The sequence below is a fragment of the Littorina saxatilis genome, linkage group LG5 (genome assembly GCF_037325665.1).
Source record: "Littorina saxatilis isolate snail1 linkage group LG5, US_GU_Lsax_2.0, whole genome shotgun sequence".
In the NCBI taxonomy this organism is placed as follows: domain Eukaryota; kingdom Metazoa; phylum Mollusca; class Gastropoda; order Littorinimorpha; family Littorinidae; genus Littorina; species Littorina saxatilis.
In genome coordinates, this window is record NC_090249.1 from 42,533,424 (window position 1) to 42,549,605 (window position 16,182).

Here is a 16,182-nt window from a genome sequence, read left to right on the forward strand (position 1 = left end):
AAACAAAGAAAGAAGCACAGTGTCTTTTCAGGCTCTGAAACAACAACCAACAAAAAGGAGGGGGGGTAAAGCAACCTGTTTTGTCCCCTCGCCTGTACTTTAATACAAGTTTTGCAAAACCCTGTCACTCTGCAATTCTTAAAGCACAGCTTGCTGGCTGTTTTCAAACTATTGATCTGAAGGGCTCCCACTGTGGGCCCCATTGACAACCTGTTTTTTGTTGTTGTCCATCAAACACAAAGTGTTGATACAGCCCTGTCCCACTATGGCGGTCCCTGGGTCAGGTTGTGTGACCATGCCGTCAATCCCAAGGTTGCAGCCCAGCGGGGTATTGACAGAGCTGCGCGGTTTCTCACTCTCTGTCTTCACTTGTCTTTTGGAAGGGACGTTGGCTAGGGAGGTCGTCTTCGGTGTGGTGACTCATTGTTCTGGACTGGGGGCTGGATTGAAGTGGATTGATGTGATTCTGTGTAGGAGAGCTTATACTCTGAAAGATTAAAGCCGTTTTTCTTTTATTCTTATTAAATGAAACTGCTGAGTACTTGTGCTTTACAGATCTTCATTAGAAAACAGTCTGATCAGACAAAGTTTCATGATATATTTTTAATTAAAAAAAACCAAGCTTTCTATTCCTTCCAAAGAAAACCGATGCATGGAAGTGCAGAAATGTATGGTGAATTTAGTCATTCATTTAGTTCCAGAACTTCTTGATCTCATGCAATCAATTTGAACTGAATTTTGTTCAAGAGGCTTTTCTTGCCTTAGTGATGGTATTCCCAAGAGGGATCACATTCAATGATTCATGTAGACCTTACTGTCTGGTGTCTGTGAGAAAGTCATGACCTTAATCTTCATCGTGCATTGACATGTAGGGATCAGTTGCTGTTTGAATGAGTGGACAAAAGGAGTGACTTCACCATCAATGTGAAGACATCATCATATTACCAAGACATCGGCATACATATAGCAAGAAAAGAAGTTGGTCAGAAATGATAGGGGAGGTAGAGATCGGTTGTTTTACTTTTTTTCACTGTCAGTACGAAGACATCATCATATTACTAAGTCATCTGTACACAACTGGAAAAGGTCAGTCAGAAGTGATCAGGGAGGAGGAATAGAGATCTGTTCTGTTGCATTTTTAGTGCGCTAGCTGTGTTACTGTTACTTCTGCAAAACCATCATGCCTCAGAGTCTGGAGTATTTCACTGTGTCCAGACGTTGCAGTTGCATTTGTAATCTTTTCAACAGGTACTTCAAACATTTTGTTGTTGCACCTCTGTCTTGGGCCATTTATTCAAATTGTTGATAAAAGTGTACATTGTATCACTATTTGTCTTTTGTTTGACTCAAGTCTTATGTTCTTGCTTGTACAAAATAATGTATTTCACGGACGTTTTTGAATTCAATTTGCTCTCTCAAATGTAAACAGAAACTGTACATAAGGAAGTTTTTGTTTTGAAGTAACTTTTTCACCCTGGACATGTACAACAGGAAATAAACAACTCAGTGTGATCAAGGACAAGTCAAAATAGAAATCAGTAAGCTCAGTCACAATATACTTTTAACAGTGGATTAGATAACACTTGAATGGGAGGCAGTGTTGTTCCCAGACTCAGAGGACATTTGGACTTGGATTGAAAATATGAGCAGGTCCAAATGTCCTGGCTACAAAACTTGTTCAGTCAGAACTAATACGGTAACAAGGTAAAGGTCTGGGAATAAGACTGTTGCATTTGACCAGAATTTTCACTGGCCAGCCGGGCGAGTTGCCAGGTGGTTTCTACCAGCCCGGCGGATTTCTTTACCCGTGCCGTGATCGGGCGGACGATTTGGCCATCCCTGTAGATCTAAGATGACTTTATTAACAATCCCCTCTGTCTTGTTTCATTTCAGATGGTACTTTGGAAAGATCAAGAGAGTAGAAGCAGAGAAAAAGCTGCTGTCACCAGAGAATGAACATGGTGCTTTCTTGATTCGAGACTCAGAAAGTCGGCGGAATGACTACTCTTTGTCAGGTATGTTATTTTTTAAGATGGTTTGGTCATTGGAAGACCAACTGCATGTAAAAATTGTTTATTACATGCATTTCTGTGCAGCAAATGTACATGTGAATGCATGTGTGTGGTGTGTATCAGTGATTTCTGTGCAGTAAAGTAAAACTTATAGTTATACTGGGAAATTAAACTTTCATGTTCTTTTGATAATTTTGTGCTTTTTCAGAAAACATTCATATATTATATCTGATATTTCCCAATTCTTTTAATCCATGCAGAGCTTGAACTTTTGAAGCTTTGATCTTTCAGTATTTCTTGTTCGTCTTTAGAGGTATCTTCCTTAGACCTTACCTTAGCCTAAGGGGTCCTGATTTGGCCTATTATGGTCCGCTGGACCCGAAAAGCAACAGCTAACTAACTAACCTTAGCCTAAACCTGCACTGGTCAGTCCAATCTTTTACATTCACTGTTGGTCCCTTTCAAATTGAATGCCTAAATAGACAATGTTGGGAAATAACTCTGTCGGGTTTGTATGGGTTGTGAAAGAGTGAACGCCCTTGCTTGTATTGAGGCAAACTTTCCCTCATGGAGTCTTTACATCTTTCGTTTACTTTGTATTTGCAGTGAGAGATGGAGACACTGTGAAACATTACCGCATCCGACAGCTCGATGAGGGAGGCTTCTTCATTGCTCGCCGGGTAACGTTCCGTACCTTGTCAGAACTGGTGGACCATTATAGCACAGATGCGGACGGTCTCTGCGTCAACTTGAGAAAGCCGTGCTCACAGGTAGTAAGTTTGAGTTGGTAACAATAATGTTTGAATGGGAAACTAATCTTTCCTGAATTACAGGGATTTAAGGTCCGCTTCGTCAGAAAACTTTCCCATTATGGCGCCTTGGGTGTTACATCTTGAAGCTTTGGTTGGTTAGTAGCGACGGTTGTGTGAAAAGGGTCATCGGTGCTATGTTAATGGTAGCAGGAAAGAGCTTCACCAACAAAATTAAAGAAGCTGTAAGAACCATAATTTTAGTGCAGTCTCTTGTTGTTTAAGTTTTAAAAATACGTGTGTATTTATGTGCCTGTATTGTCATTTTGTTGTGTTACCTTCTTACTTATTTTTTTAAAATCCTGTCTCATTTGTTTTTAAATGGTCAAAGTTTCATTCTGTTAGTACTGTTTTACCATCAGATGCACCTGTGGAGTAATTTGTCATACAAAGTATTTCCTGCCAAAAGTGAGAGAGGTCTTTGTGAAGTGGGGTCACGTTTCCTACTTCTGGTGTAACAGTTCTCTGCTCTGTGTCTCTGAACGGGAAACAATAATCTCCTTCATCTGACTGTCGCAATAGCTTTCTCACAAAGGAAGCAGGCGAAGAATAAGAAGAAATATATCATTATGTAGGACGTATGTGAGAGGAAGTGTATTGGCAAAATATTAGGAGCTGAGGTGACATCAACAGGGTTTGCTCAATTATAAAGCTGGCCGTGCAAAGAACAAAGGAATTGAGAGCTGAAATATTGCGTTGTTTTGTTCAGTTATATGGTGACTTCAGCCTTTATACTATATTGATTGCAGTGTATTTTTTCTGATTGTGTCATCTTTTGAATTACAATAGATAAAGACAAGCAGTACTTGTCTCTCTCTGTCTGCTTATGGAGAGATTAGCATAAGCTGCATTGCATAGCATAGTTCTCTTTACACCATATATTAATGAACATGCTCTAGAATCAGATGACAATAAGTCAGTTGGATCTAGTTGGAAAATATGAACAGGTCCAAATTGCCTGGCTACAAAACATTGTTTTGTTAGATCATCTCCCACGTGACGGCCAGGGGTCAGAACAATGTGTCAGATCCAAAACATGTGTAAATGACAGAAGACTGAGACATGAGAACAACACTAGTAATAGTCACATTTTATTGGCTAACATTTTCTGTTCTTTCAGAGTATCTTTTTCCGCCTTTGCGATCCCTAGACTCAGAGATGGGTATCCATGTCCCACCCCATGGCTTAGAAAAGTCCTTGTTCATTCTGCCAGAAGTGCTGGTGACGGATTACACCTTCACACGCACACCTCGGTAGCACGACTCCTTTTGCTGCTCACTTTCCACTGGCAGAAGTGACTTAAAATTCCCAGCAAAATGAATGTGAAGACTCACAAACATTTACTGTTTTGCAGGTGGAGAAACCCCAGACCAACGGGCTGTCCTATAACACCAAAGACCAATGGGAAATCCCCAAGAGTTCGCTCAAGCTGATCCGCAAGATCGGGCACGGTCAGTTCGGCGAGGTGTGGGAGGGACTATGGAACAACACCACACCTGTTGCCATCAAAACACTCAAGCCAGGTGAGTGCAAGATTTTGTTCTTTTTCCATAGTTTGTTTTTCACAATTTCGTGGGAGTATTTCGTGCCAGCAAACAAATTAATCTAGTAAGGTATTGCATTACCGGTCACACTGTTCATCTTGTTTTGAAGAAAAATCCTTTGACAAGGCGTTTATTTGTTATAGGTAAAGAAATGTTTATTCTATTTTTTATTCCGTTTCATTTGGTTTTGTAGTTCAGTCAAAGCTTCTTTTTTTTACTTGAAGTAAAGTAGGGGTTTTGATGGGGAGTATACTGTAAAGCTGACTTGTCATAGAGCGTTTGTACAGGTATTGGAGGAATTAAGAATCAACAAGTTCAGTGAGAATAGATAAGTGCCTTGAATTAATGAACTGAACATCAGCCAGCTTCATGAACTGAATATGGCACATAAATTGACGCAGAAATCTCCCCTATTCGCGCGGTTTTTTTTAATCCCAAATATACAAAAGATGGCAATGAGAATGTTGCAGTGTCACATGGAAAGTAAAGACAGCCACCCTTGCTGCAAACAGCAAACTGTTAAATATCACATCATGACACATGCAAGACAATTAGCAAAGTATTTACAAGCAAGCTGTCAACAAGATCAGCAGTAACACGTTGAAGGATTTTGCCTGGCATTGACCTTGGGCTGGAGATGATGTTTGTGTTAGTGTTTGGGGTAAATCCCCCCCTGCCGACAGGTAATCAGTCAGGGATTGTCTCGGCTTAATATTGAGCAAAGGGGTCGCTAATGTTGGTGTTTCCGAGGAGTGTTTACCCTGCAACTTTCAGCTCCCTGGACGGCTGTAGGAAGCATAGGAATTCGTTTTTCATTGTGTATGGTTGTGTAATGGGTGTTTTTTTGGTCATAATGCTTGGTCACACTTCCGGTGTTAATGAGTTACGTGATAAAGGGGCAAATTCAGCAAACTGACGAATAAGTGTGCTGTCCTGTCAGAACCGAAACTGTGCTGGTAAGGACTGTACAAAGTATTAGTTCAGTTGGGAAGAAACTAAAGCAGTTAAGTCTAAGACAACAAACGTGTCTACTGTTACAGTTCTTACAAACTGAGACATTTGTACTGGTGTCGTGCAACTCTTTCTTTCAGCATGTGGTGTATTTATGTATTATCCCTATTGTTTGGCATTGGCAGTCTGCAAAATGCTGAAACTTATTTCAAATTTGTGAAAAACTTTACCGTTATTTCCGTAGAGCTGCAACCCTTTTTCACAGTGGGAGAAAGGCGATGCCAAGTACTGCCTTACATTTTGGAAAATTGACAAAAACCCTGTATGGCCCTTTTGACAAATTTACCCCCCCCCAAATAAATCCTAGACACATCCCGGGGCGTTAGTTTACGTGGAAGAATGAGTAATCTTTGCCTTTCTTGCAGGTACGATGGATCCCAAGGACTTCTTGGCGGAGGCCCAGATCATGAAGAAGCTTCGTCACCAGAAGTTGATCCAGCTGTACGCCGTTTGCACCCAAGACGAGCCCATCTACATCATCACAGAGCTCATGAAGAACGGCAGCTTGCTCGAGTTCTTGCAAGGTGCGCAAATGATGATGCTTTGCTGGAAACTGGCTATGTCTTGAGACTCCTCATGTTTCTGTTTGTTTTTAACGTTCAAAACCACCAGGAAGAGAAAATAGCAAGACAAAGTAAAAATTATGAAGGACAAAGTAAACATTATTAAGGACAGGCACATTTTTTTTCTGATTTGAAAGATTCTCAGGGTTTGTTCCTGCTGGAGGGGCAGAGAGAATTAGACTCATGCCTGCCTTAGTGCGTTTGAAGTTGAAAACCTTTGCTAATGAATTAATGGTTGAGTTCCTTGATCTCTAACCTGTGCAGGCTACAAGGGCCGCATCCTGAAACTGCCCCAGCTGATCGACATCGGGGCCCAAATTGCTTGCGGCATGGCCTACCTGGAGTCGCAGAACTACATCCACCGCGACCTGGCTGCGCGCAACATCCTGGTGGGGGACAACAACAACGTCAAGATCGCCGACTTTGGCCTGGCCCGAGTCATCAAGGTGGAGGCAGGGACAAGCCACTTCTTCTCCCTTTCTTTTCTAAAAAACACCGCTGTGTTGTTGTTGTTTGTCTGGTTTTTTGTTTTTTTTGCCGTCTTTGATTTCTGTTGTATTTTGTGTTTCTTCCGCTGTTTGCTGCATCCGAAATGCCAAATCTCACAAGTGGTTTAAAGATACGTTCCTTTACTTTTATAGTGAAAACCCGCTTTAGAGATGTGGACAAATCTCAGAAAGTCTGACATTGAAAAGGAGAGAGTTAAATTTACAGAGGTTTACACAAGGTCTCAAGGGGGGGGGGGGGGGTGTCTTATAAGGGATGGTTCCACTGTGTACCAACACAGAATCTGCTCAGGCTTTTACAAAAGGGGCTAAAAGTTCATGTTTGGGAGAAAATGAGGGGCCTTCTTTCAGAGCACAGGTGATAGCCAGGTGTGTACAGATATATTGATTTTGAGAAATGTCACTGGTACATACATCAGAAGAGTCATGGGATCTGGGTGTATTTTTTGTTACAGTAGACTTGTGTTCTTGTCTTTTGCTTGAGAGAATTCTTCAAACTAGAGCAGTCCCTAAGCCGAGGAAAATGTTATGTCAGCCTGCATATGATACACTAGAATACAGCCAACACAATTTGCTGGTTTTAAGCTTTTTTTGCTCTCTACGTACCCTGAGCTTTTGGCATTTCTGTTGTAGATTCTTCTTTAACTGTCCTCTTCTTTTGTAGTTGTTGTCATAATTGAATGTGTGTTGTGAAGTTGATGAATTAATTATACGAGTCAACACTATTACCTTTTTGACGATCCTTCTCTACCATTAAAGAACAAGTATAGGCTATCCGGACGTCTAGCAGAGGACGTTTTTAATTATTCCAAAAAAAATCAAAGCAACTTTTTTACAGTGCTTAAGAAGAAAAGTTGTTCCATACGATTAGTATTGTCTTGTGTTAAAAGGTTTATGTGCTATCCCTCATCGTTTGGGCTCTACCCTTGTAAACTTTTGAGTGATACGACCAAAAACATGTAAATTTCAACCCTGATAGAGCCTCAGTAATGCACCCCAATGACCTCTCTCCTGTGCTGGCTGTACGTGGGTTTTTTCCACACCTGTGAAGTTCTGTTTCACTGCATTCCTTGGCCAGGCTCTTTTCTGTGAGCGTGACAGTTTTAAAAAGCACGAGAGTTCAAACGAAGTATGAAAATGTGACATTGAGCGTGGGGCTCTTTTCGAGTATAAATCTGAGTGGTTTTCCTTTTGATTTGCAAAAATGTATGTGTATAGGGCTTAAACTGCGAAAGCTTGAAACAAGCGATTTTAACAGAAGTAGTACTAATCGTTCTAAACAACTTTTCTTCTTGATCACTATACAAAAGTTGTCTACAAATGTTTTTTTTACTAATTAAAAACGTCCTCTGCTAGTCATCCGGACAGACTATACTAGGGTATAAACTTTGGCGTATAAACTTTACCCCAGTTTTCTACAAATATATGTGAACACTTTATAGAGCCATTCATTGTCAGAAAGGTTATAGTCGGAGCTTATGTGTAAATATTGTGGTGATGCTTGTATTTATCTTTTGTGGCCATCATTTTTGGTTTCTCAACTTTGTATGATTGCTGTAAACTATTTATGTTGTTTAAAAAATGTATTCAACAAAATGTTTGTGGTGTTACAAACTTTAAGTTAACAGCATGAAATCTGTTCCATGTTTTTGAATTCTGATGTGAACCCTTTTGTGTTCATAATATTAGATTAAGGCTATTGAAAAACAGTGAAGTAAGAAAAAAGACATAAAGTTGGAAAAATAGTTCACGCTTTTATTGTACAAAGATTGTTTTCTTGTGACCCCCAAAAGTATATGGCATTGTTGTTTTAAACTAATTGCACTCAGTTATTGATGAAAATCTCACTGCTTCAGAAATTCAGTAGGTCTAAAACAATCTTGCCATGTCTCGCTCCTCAAGCAGTCTTGTAGTGTCTTGTAGCTTCAAAAGTGCAAAAAAGGAGAGTCCCATAAGTGTGTTCTATTCTATAGTGCTTGCCCTAAAAGAGTCTTGTAGTGTCTTGTAGCTTCAAAAGTGCAGTAAAGAAGGGGAGTCCAATAAGCGTGTTCTCTTCTATAGTTCTTGCCCTAAAGCAGCCTTGTCATGTCTCGTAGCTTCAAAAGCGCAATAAGGTTTAGGACTTGCACCTAAACGGTCTTGTCACTCAGATTTGTATGGTATGGCTGCATTGCAGGAGGATGAGTACGAAGCCCGCGTAGGAGCTCGCTTCCCTATCAAGTGGACAGCACCAGAGGCCGCCAACTACAACCGTTTTACCATCAAGTCCGACGTCTGGTCCTTCGGAATCCTGCTTACAGAAATCGTCACGTACGGCCGAGTTCCCTACCCAGGTCTGTTTTGGTTTAAACAACATTTTATTCATAAACACACACATGATAATACAACAACATGCTTACAAAGGACCACAAGTTTAAAACGTATAGGAAGTGCTCACATAATCATATCTGTTATGTCATGGTGGGATATGATTAACAAAATATGGCGACAAATCTTTCTTCTGTTTTGGTGGTTTTTTTGGGGGTGCTAAAGGGAATATTTTGAATTTTGGCTCGCCTAGGTAATCAATCAGGGAGTCAAAGTAACGAGCAGTGTTTGTGCGGACCTAAACCTAGTTTACTGCAAGTTCGTGGTTGAGGGCACAGTGGTATTGGTATATTAGGTCTGGAGTTTTTGCTGACTTAGTTTATTATGAGCGGCTTCATCCCCACATCTTGTGTTAGAAGCCTGAAAAGAGTTGTACATACATATGATTTCTCTCCTGTATGTGTTAACATGTGTAAATTGATGTGAGAACGCTGATGCTCCTATTTGGATTGTTCAGCTGGAAATTTGCTGGTAGAGTTTGATGAATATTAAAGCGTCAAATGTTGCTAAGTCAGATTCACTGCTGTTTTAGTAAAACATGTAGTAAACTTTGAGCAAGGCTTTGATGTATTTTCTAACAAAATATTTAAAGAGTTTTGACATTGTTACAGTATCCTATTAATGCTTACTTGTTCTTGTCAGTGTAAGTCAAGCTGGACTTCAGTAAGGGAGGTAACTGAGACACCCTGTACATACCATGAGTTATCCATCTAGGTGTCAGTCTTTGACTTCTATCCTATGATTAGGATGCAGGCTTTTAAAAGAAAAGTGTATCTGAATCCTTGTAAAGCTGTATGTTCTCTAGAATAAGGCTAAGAGGAAAATAAATGGAAAAATATATTGTGGAGAAAAATAGAAACATGTGAGTAAATCTCATGGATAACTACCAAGTCAGCTCTTGGCCTTTTTCTGGCCTGGCAGTGTGTGGTGTAAAATTGTCCACCAAAGTTGGAATACAGCTGTTGTAAAGTCCTCCTTCCCCCCCCCCCCCCTTGTAAGATATAAACAAATCTAGTCTTTTTAATGGGGAGTCAACTCTAAAATGGAGGTAAAATTACAATGGTCTAACCATTGTAATTTTACTGTTATATTAGAAAATCTGATAAAGCAAGGTCTTACCACACACACAAAACAAAACAAAATGTGTGAGAGAGAGAGAGAGAGAGAGAGAGAGAGAGAGAGAGAGAGAGAGAGAGAGAGGGAGAGAGAGAGAGAGAGAGAGAGAGAGAGAGAGAGAGAGAGAGAGAGAGTCTTAACTCAGTGCCTCTTCAACGAGGGTTTCCACTGCATGTACATGCACTTTTTGTTACAGTGGAACCCCCTGTTTAAGACCTCCAAAAATCTGAGAAAATCAGGTCTTAAAAAGGAGTGAGTCTTAAAATAGGGGTACATTTACAGAGGCTATGAACAGAAAGTCTGAGAAAACAGGGTCTTAAAAGGGAGGGAGTCTTAGAAAGGGGGTACATTTACAGAGGTTATGAACAGAAAGTCTGAGAAAACAAGGTCTTAAAAGGGAGGGAGTCTTAAATTGGGGGGGTCTTAAACGGGGGGTTCCACTGTACTGATGTTTCTTCATAACTGCCTCCCAGCTTATAGCATGTAGTATATGGAACCCACGTTTATCAAACACCGAACCCAAAACTAACGCCCCATGTCTCCCTTCTCTTTCAGGCATGACGAACGCCGAGGTCCTGCACCAGGTGGAGAACGGGTACCGCATGCCGTCCCCCCCAGGCTGCCCCAAGGCACTGTACGACATCATGCTGGAGTGCTGGCGCAAGGAGGAGATGGAGCGCCCCACCTTCGAGACGCTGCAGTGGAAGCTGGAGGAGTTCTTCACCATGGACCCCAAGGACTACCGCGAAGCCTCCTTCGTGCGCTGAACAGACGCCCGGCTTGATTAATCAGATCTTAAGGAAATGGCTGTTCCTTCACTTCTTCAATCCGTCTTCTGCAAACTGAACAGATGCTTTCTATTGATGAGGAATTAAGTTGAGCAGAATACCTCTTCAGTTCTCTTTGCTCCTTGCGGAAATGAGCAGAGGCTTAAAGCTGACTAGTGAAATCAGCCTTAGTTTTCAGTTTCTTTGCTGAAATGATGCCGGGCTTGATTCGTCAGGTGTTGATACGGTATTACCAGTGAACACTCTTTCTACAGTTTGCTGGAGGAATGTGGAAGACGGAGGGTTCTTTATATTCTCTGCTGCAAGGCCGGTGCGGAAGAAAGAAAAGAGAGCAGAGAAACTGACACTTGGGAGAGAACTCTTTGTCTTCATTTGACCTGTGTAGCATGAAAGAAAACCTCATGTTTTTGGTTCTGACATAGAGGGACATGCTCGTCAGGTGAAGAGATTGAGTGCTCAAATTGTCAGTTGATGGTATATATGTGCCCACTCTTTCATCGGGAGGAGCGTGAAAGGGAGAGACGCTTTCTGTCCTGATGCTCTAGAGAGAGAACTCTTGTCCACGTTTCTGACCAACGCAGCATGAACGGAAAACCTCACCTTTCTTCTGACTCGGCGTCTACTGGGGTGTTTGTAGGGAAATCTCTAGAGCTCTTACCTTCAGTTTTGATGATGTTGCTTGCTGGGAGACATATTGCCTTCATTATGGGATGTTGAACTTGAAGAAGAGGCTGGAGTTGCCTGCCGAACAAGACGTTCTCATCTCTGGTTCTCACAGCTGGTCAGAGAAGGAAAGGCATCTTCCAACACCGTCTGTTCTCAAGCTGCATTTAATGCTAGGATTCAGAAGGGATGGACACTGGGTTTTTTGGGGAATGGCTGTTCCTTCACTTCGCCAATCCGTCTTCTGCAAACTGAACCGATGTTTTCTATTGATGAGGAATTAACTTATTAAGTTGAGCAGAATACTTCTTCAGTTCTCTTTGCTCCTTGCAAAAATGAGCAGAGGCTGAAGCTGACTAGCCTTAGTCTTCAGTTTCTTCGCTGCAGCAGATGTCGGTTTCTCTTCTGTAGACTGGAAATGAAGGACTCAAAACCACCCTGAAACGTCAACCAATTCTAGAATCAGCCCCCTAGTTCTCTTTACTTGTTTCAGTCAAGAAGTTAGCAATATTTTCTTGCCATAACAGGTCTCAGTTCAGGAGGAAAAAAACTTGTAAAACAAAAGTTTCTTTTTCAGTTAGATAACTTCTTCCTCCCCCCTCCCTGGTAGTTGTGCTGAGTGAAAAGTGTTCCCCTCCCTGGTAGTTGTGCTGAGTGAAAAGTGTTTCTAGCTGAATAATCAAGTCACCTTTTTACTCCAAATTTCTCTCCATGGTTAAAAAAAACCCTGGATCTGGAGGTTTATCGCTTTGTGAAAGTGGTCAGATCACTTGTGACTTATGAAGATCAAGATTACCTCTCAAGCTCAGTCATCTCAGATTTGGCATCATTTGCCAGCAGCATGCTATCGAAACCAGAGAGAGAGTTAACATCATTCCACAACTGAAAGCCCAATGGGGAGTGATTCGGCATGCCTCTCCAAATGCTCAAGCCGATTTCATCTTGACCCTGAATAACGTGAGTGACTGTGACTAGAAAACCAAATAACAGGAACAGAGGAAAGTCCCATCTTCTCTGCCAAATTACGATGGAATTTAGTTGCGTAAATGTTTGTGCTAGCCAGGGCTAAGATTGCAAGGATTGTTTTTTTATGTAATCGTTGTGAGCAGTCCTGTGCCTTGAAGAGAGAGGCGAGTATGTAGCGCCGACGGAACGTTTCGTCAGGCTCGGAGAGAATATCCTGATGTTTGTTTGCAGCTGATTTTAGCTTCCAGATAGGTTGCTGCTGGTGACAACTGCACTCACATGAACTTGTGAAGAGCATGTGAATGTGGCTACGCTTTTTGTGTAGTAATTGTGCAGAGCTCTGTGGAGCTTAGTGTGGGCACAAGACATGGATGTCGATGCCCAAATCAAAGACATAGCACGCTGCATGGTGTGATGCAACGTGAACAGAGCAAGACTCACAATGCTTGACACTGTGGAAAATAGTGAGAAAACTTTGGACTTTGCTGAGTTTCTTCACGTAGATTGTGCTTGCTTGCCAGTGAAATGCAGAGTGTGGGTTATTCTGCCTGACCTGTTGGTTTTCACGTACCTGAAGTGACTGTGAAAGGGGAGGGTGGGGACGGAACTTTTTATCCTGTGAAACATTGTGAAGCCATAGTGTGTTTATGTGAGTTTTGTGTTTAAGATAATCAGATACATTTCTGTCACCTGCCAGTTCTCCACTTCATCTTTTTTCATTCCTGTTCTTCAGTGTATGTACAATGTGCGTCAAACACACTATTACTTTCCATGTTTGTTTTTGAACTTGTATCTGTTGACGATGTACAAGTTTCGCTTTCTCACCATCACAGGGTAACAGCCAAGTTGATTTTTCTTGTCTGCCGATATTCACCTCTCTCTGTTGTAATTGTTCATCCATTGATTGCTTTTTATACACGCATTAGTGCGAATCGTGCAGCAGGAAATGATTGTTTCCTCTTTTGCCCAGTGTTAAAAATGTTGCCTTTGTTGGTGAATGAATGGCGTTTTTGTGAGCGTGTGAAGGAGTTGATACGTAAATCATGGCTTAGTTTAATGCTGTTGAAACTTGTCATTAAGTTACAGTAGATCTTGAAATTTCAGACTTCTTTTTTTTGATTGGAAGTTTGTCAAAAATGTGAGTTGAAATACAGAGGATCTTGAAATGTTGTACCTTTTTTTTTTATATATATTTTTTTATATAAAGCGGAAGTTCTTTTAGTTTTAGAGTTGTTGAAGGAAATGAGTTAACGCATTTGAATTGCTCCTCAATCATGAATTTAATGCTGTTGAAAATTATAGTTAAGTTGTAGTAGATCTTGAAATTAAAGATATTTTTGTTGAGTAAGTTTTTGGGGAGTTGAGTAAGGAAATAGGTTATTGCATTTGAAAAAGACATGGTAGAGACTGAAATAAGAGGGTGAAAAATGCTTTATATATATATATATATATTCAGCCTTTTTAGTTGACCTTAGGTTTCATGTTATGCGATCATGTTTTTTAAAAGTTTTACCTCAAACACCCCATGTCCCAGTGAACACCAACACATAATTATGTCATCAGTCATGTGTGAAATGATGCTCGTCATATGTAGTATACGGTTTCAGTGATAATTGTGACTTCAGATCACATTTTTACCCATCTTTGAATTGAGCTTTTGTAATGTGGCATGTAATTGTTAAACTTTTATTGATACCTTTGTTGCTATTTCAGCTTTAACTTATTGAAAGTTTGGTAGACAGTATGTGTATGACACAGGAACTGATATTGTATTTGCATTGCATTGTTTTTGTCATATTTTACACAAATGTTTTTCCTCGTTGTTTTATTGAATTTTTTTGCTGCAAGAAATATTCACTGTTTTGCTAGTCATAACTGTTGCAATACAGTTCTCATTATTCATTGTTTTTGTGTTCATTTTGGGTGGAAATAGAGTGTTTCAGCAATTTGGGTTTTGGGACAATGACAACAGTAGAGAAGGTATGCTTGTCATTGGGAATGATTCTGGGGAAGCTTGCACACTTTCAACATTTCTGCCCTCTCGCTGCTTCTGCCACAAAATAACATCCTTTTCCCTTTCTCTTTCGTGATGAAATGTAATTTTATTTGAAATCCTGTCTTCTTCTTCCATTAATTAATCAAATTTAATCATATCCTTTAATCTTGGTCTGGAGGAACAGAGGTTAAGAGGGCACTTGGAGTTTATTCCTTCATCAACATTGAGTATAATCCAAGTGTTAAGGTAGCAAGGGACCATTGAAATTGTGGCTGCTTTTACTAATCGATCAGCTCATTCCTAAGGATGTTTGTGTTTGTGTTTGTTGAAACCATCTGAGTGTACTTGGTTTTTTTTCAAGCCTGCCTTTGTTGAAAGTTGCCTTTCGTTTTAATCAAGATCATGCACAATTTCTTTTGAATGTATTTTCATTGCTGGAATGGTATCATTTTATGCATTTGTATACATGTGAGTGTGTGTGTGTGTGTGCTTGTGTGTGTGTGTTCTCTGACAAAACAAGCCAGAGGGTGTATGTCTGTGTGTGTGCATAAGGGTGCCTGCTAATCAAGTGGTTATAGTAGGACCAGTGTCTGATTTATTTTTGATTATTAAATTTTATGTGAAATTCGGTATGCTTGCTCATTAATTAATTTTTAGAGCTGCACACATGATGACTGTAGTAAGGTTTTTAACATTTTTGTCATGGTTCATATGGGGAGAAATGGAAATTGTCAATGTATTTCTTAAAAACCAAACGGCGGGTTTGTCATTTCATGAATCATGTTTTCCAATGCAGAACATTGACCTTGCTGAATATCTCTTGCTCAATTTTTGAATTGTTCATAAGGAAACCCTGTGGATGAAGTTTTAGAGTTAGACTCCCTTGGAATATTGTGAAATGTGAATGTATGGTATGAGAGAAATGTGCTCATTTTACTTTCACTCCACTGAAACTCTTGCAAAGCACAACTTTCAGACAGTTTACATCTTGCCCGTGTCATTATTTCACTTTGCTTGACATTATGTTTTGTACCATTTATCCTTTCTTTTTGCGAGAGAGATGAGATGGGATGATTTTTTTGGGGAAGGGGGAAAAATGCTGGAGAAGACATCAATAAAAAGAAGAAAAATAATACACACACACACACAAACACATCAGAAATTCCAAACTTCCATTCCAGCAGATCAGGAGTAATCATTTATTTTATGTGGATTAGAGAAACGAAAAATGTCTTTTAAACCCTTGATGCGTGCAACATTTTGCGTTGTCAAAAAGCAGACAGCTGGAGATGGTTACTGCGTATTGAGTGCTATGTAATAAGTGTGCAACGAACTGTCTTAATGCTCAGACTGATGTAAATTGTTTGTGTAAAGATAGCACATAAGAAACAACAAAAACTCTTCAACTGTTTTGAGCCCCCCTCCAAAAATAGGGGGGGGGGGGGGGGGGGGGGGAATAACAAATAAAGTCCTGTGAACAATTTTTTTTTTAAATTGAAAGAGAAAGAGATAAAAAAAAATTTTTTTTTTAAAAACAGCAGAGGAAATTCACTTTGAAGTCATTTGCCATTTCAAATAACATTTGAGAACAAATGAAACTCCAATGAAGTACAGTGTATGAGTATAGAATCTCTTGTACCCATTGCTATCTGAAGTGTGCTTATTGTCCTGTGAGAGTGAGCCGTCACATCCATGTGTGCGTCATAACACGCGTTTGCTTGGTGCTTCAATTTCATGTACAGGTTAACCTGTATGTTTTGTACAGTATGTTGATTGTGTTTTGAGATGTGCGCCTCTGCACCTATCACCACCCCCCGCGGGTTAGGGGGAGTCCCATATTG

The 16,182-nt window shown here is 40.3% G+C and overlaps 1 protein-coding gene across 2 annotated transcripts in view; it reads left to right on the forward strand.

Moving 5' to 3' along the window:
* LOC138967184 (tyrosine-protein kinase Src42A-like) overlaps nucleotides 1-15,791 on the forward strand; it is a 28,235-nt gene extending 12,444 nt beyond the window's left edge. Inside the window, exons 2-8 of one of the 2 annotated variants that reach the window (XM_070339702.1) lie at nucleotides 1,894-2,015; nucleotides 2,619-2,785; nucleotides 4,176-4,344; nucleotides 5,742-5,900; nucleotides 6,204-6,385; nucleotides 8,622-8,778; nucleotides 10,484-15,791. In XM_070339702.1, the coding sequence (XP_070195803.1) occupies nucleotides 1,894-2,015; nucleotides 2,619-2,785; nucleotides 4,176-4,344; nucleotides 5,742-5,900; nucleotides 6,204-6,385; nucleotides 8,622-8,778; nucleotides 10,484-10,695 (1,168 nt within the window). In that variant the 3' untranslated portion in view covers nucleotides 10,696-15,791. The remainder of the gene's footprint in view (nucleotides 1-1,893; nucleotides 2,016-2,618; nucleotides 2,786-4,175; nucleotides 4,345-5,741; nucleotides 5,901-6,203; nucleotides 6,386-8,621; nucleotides 8,779-10,483) is intronic. The other variant, XM_070339703.1, reaches the window with a different exon arrangement.
* Nucleotides 15,792-16,182: the final 391 nt, after the last annotated feature.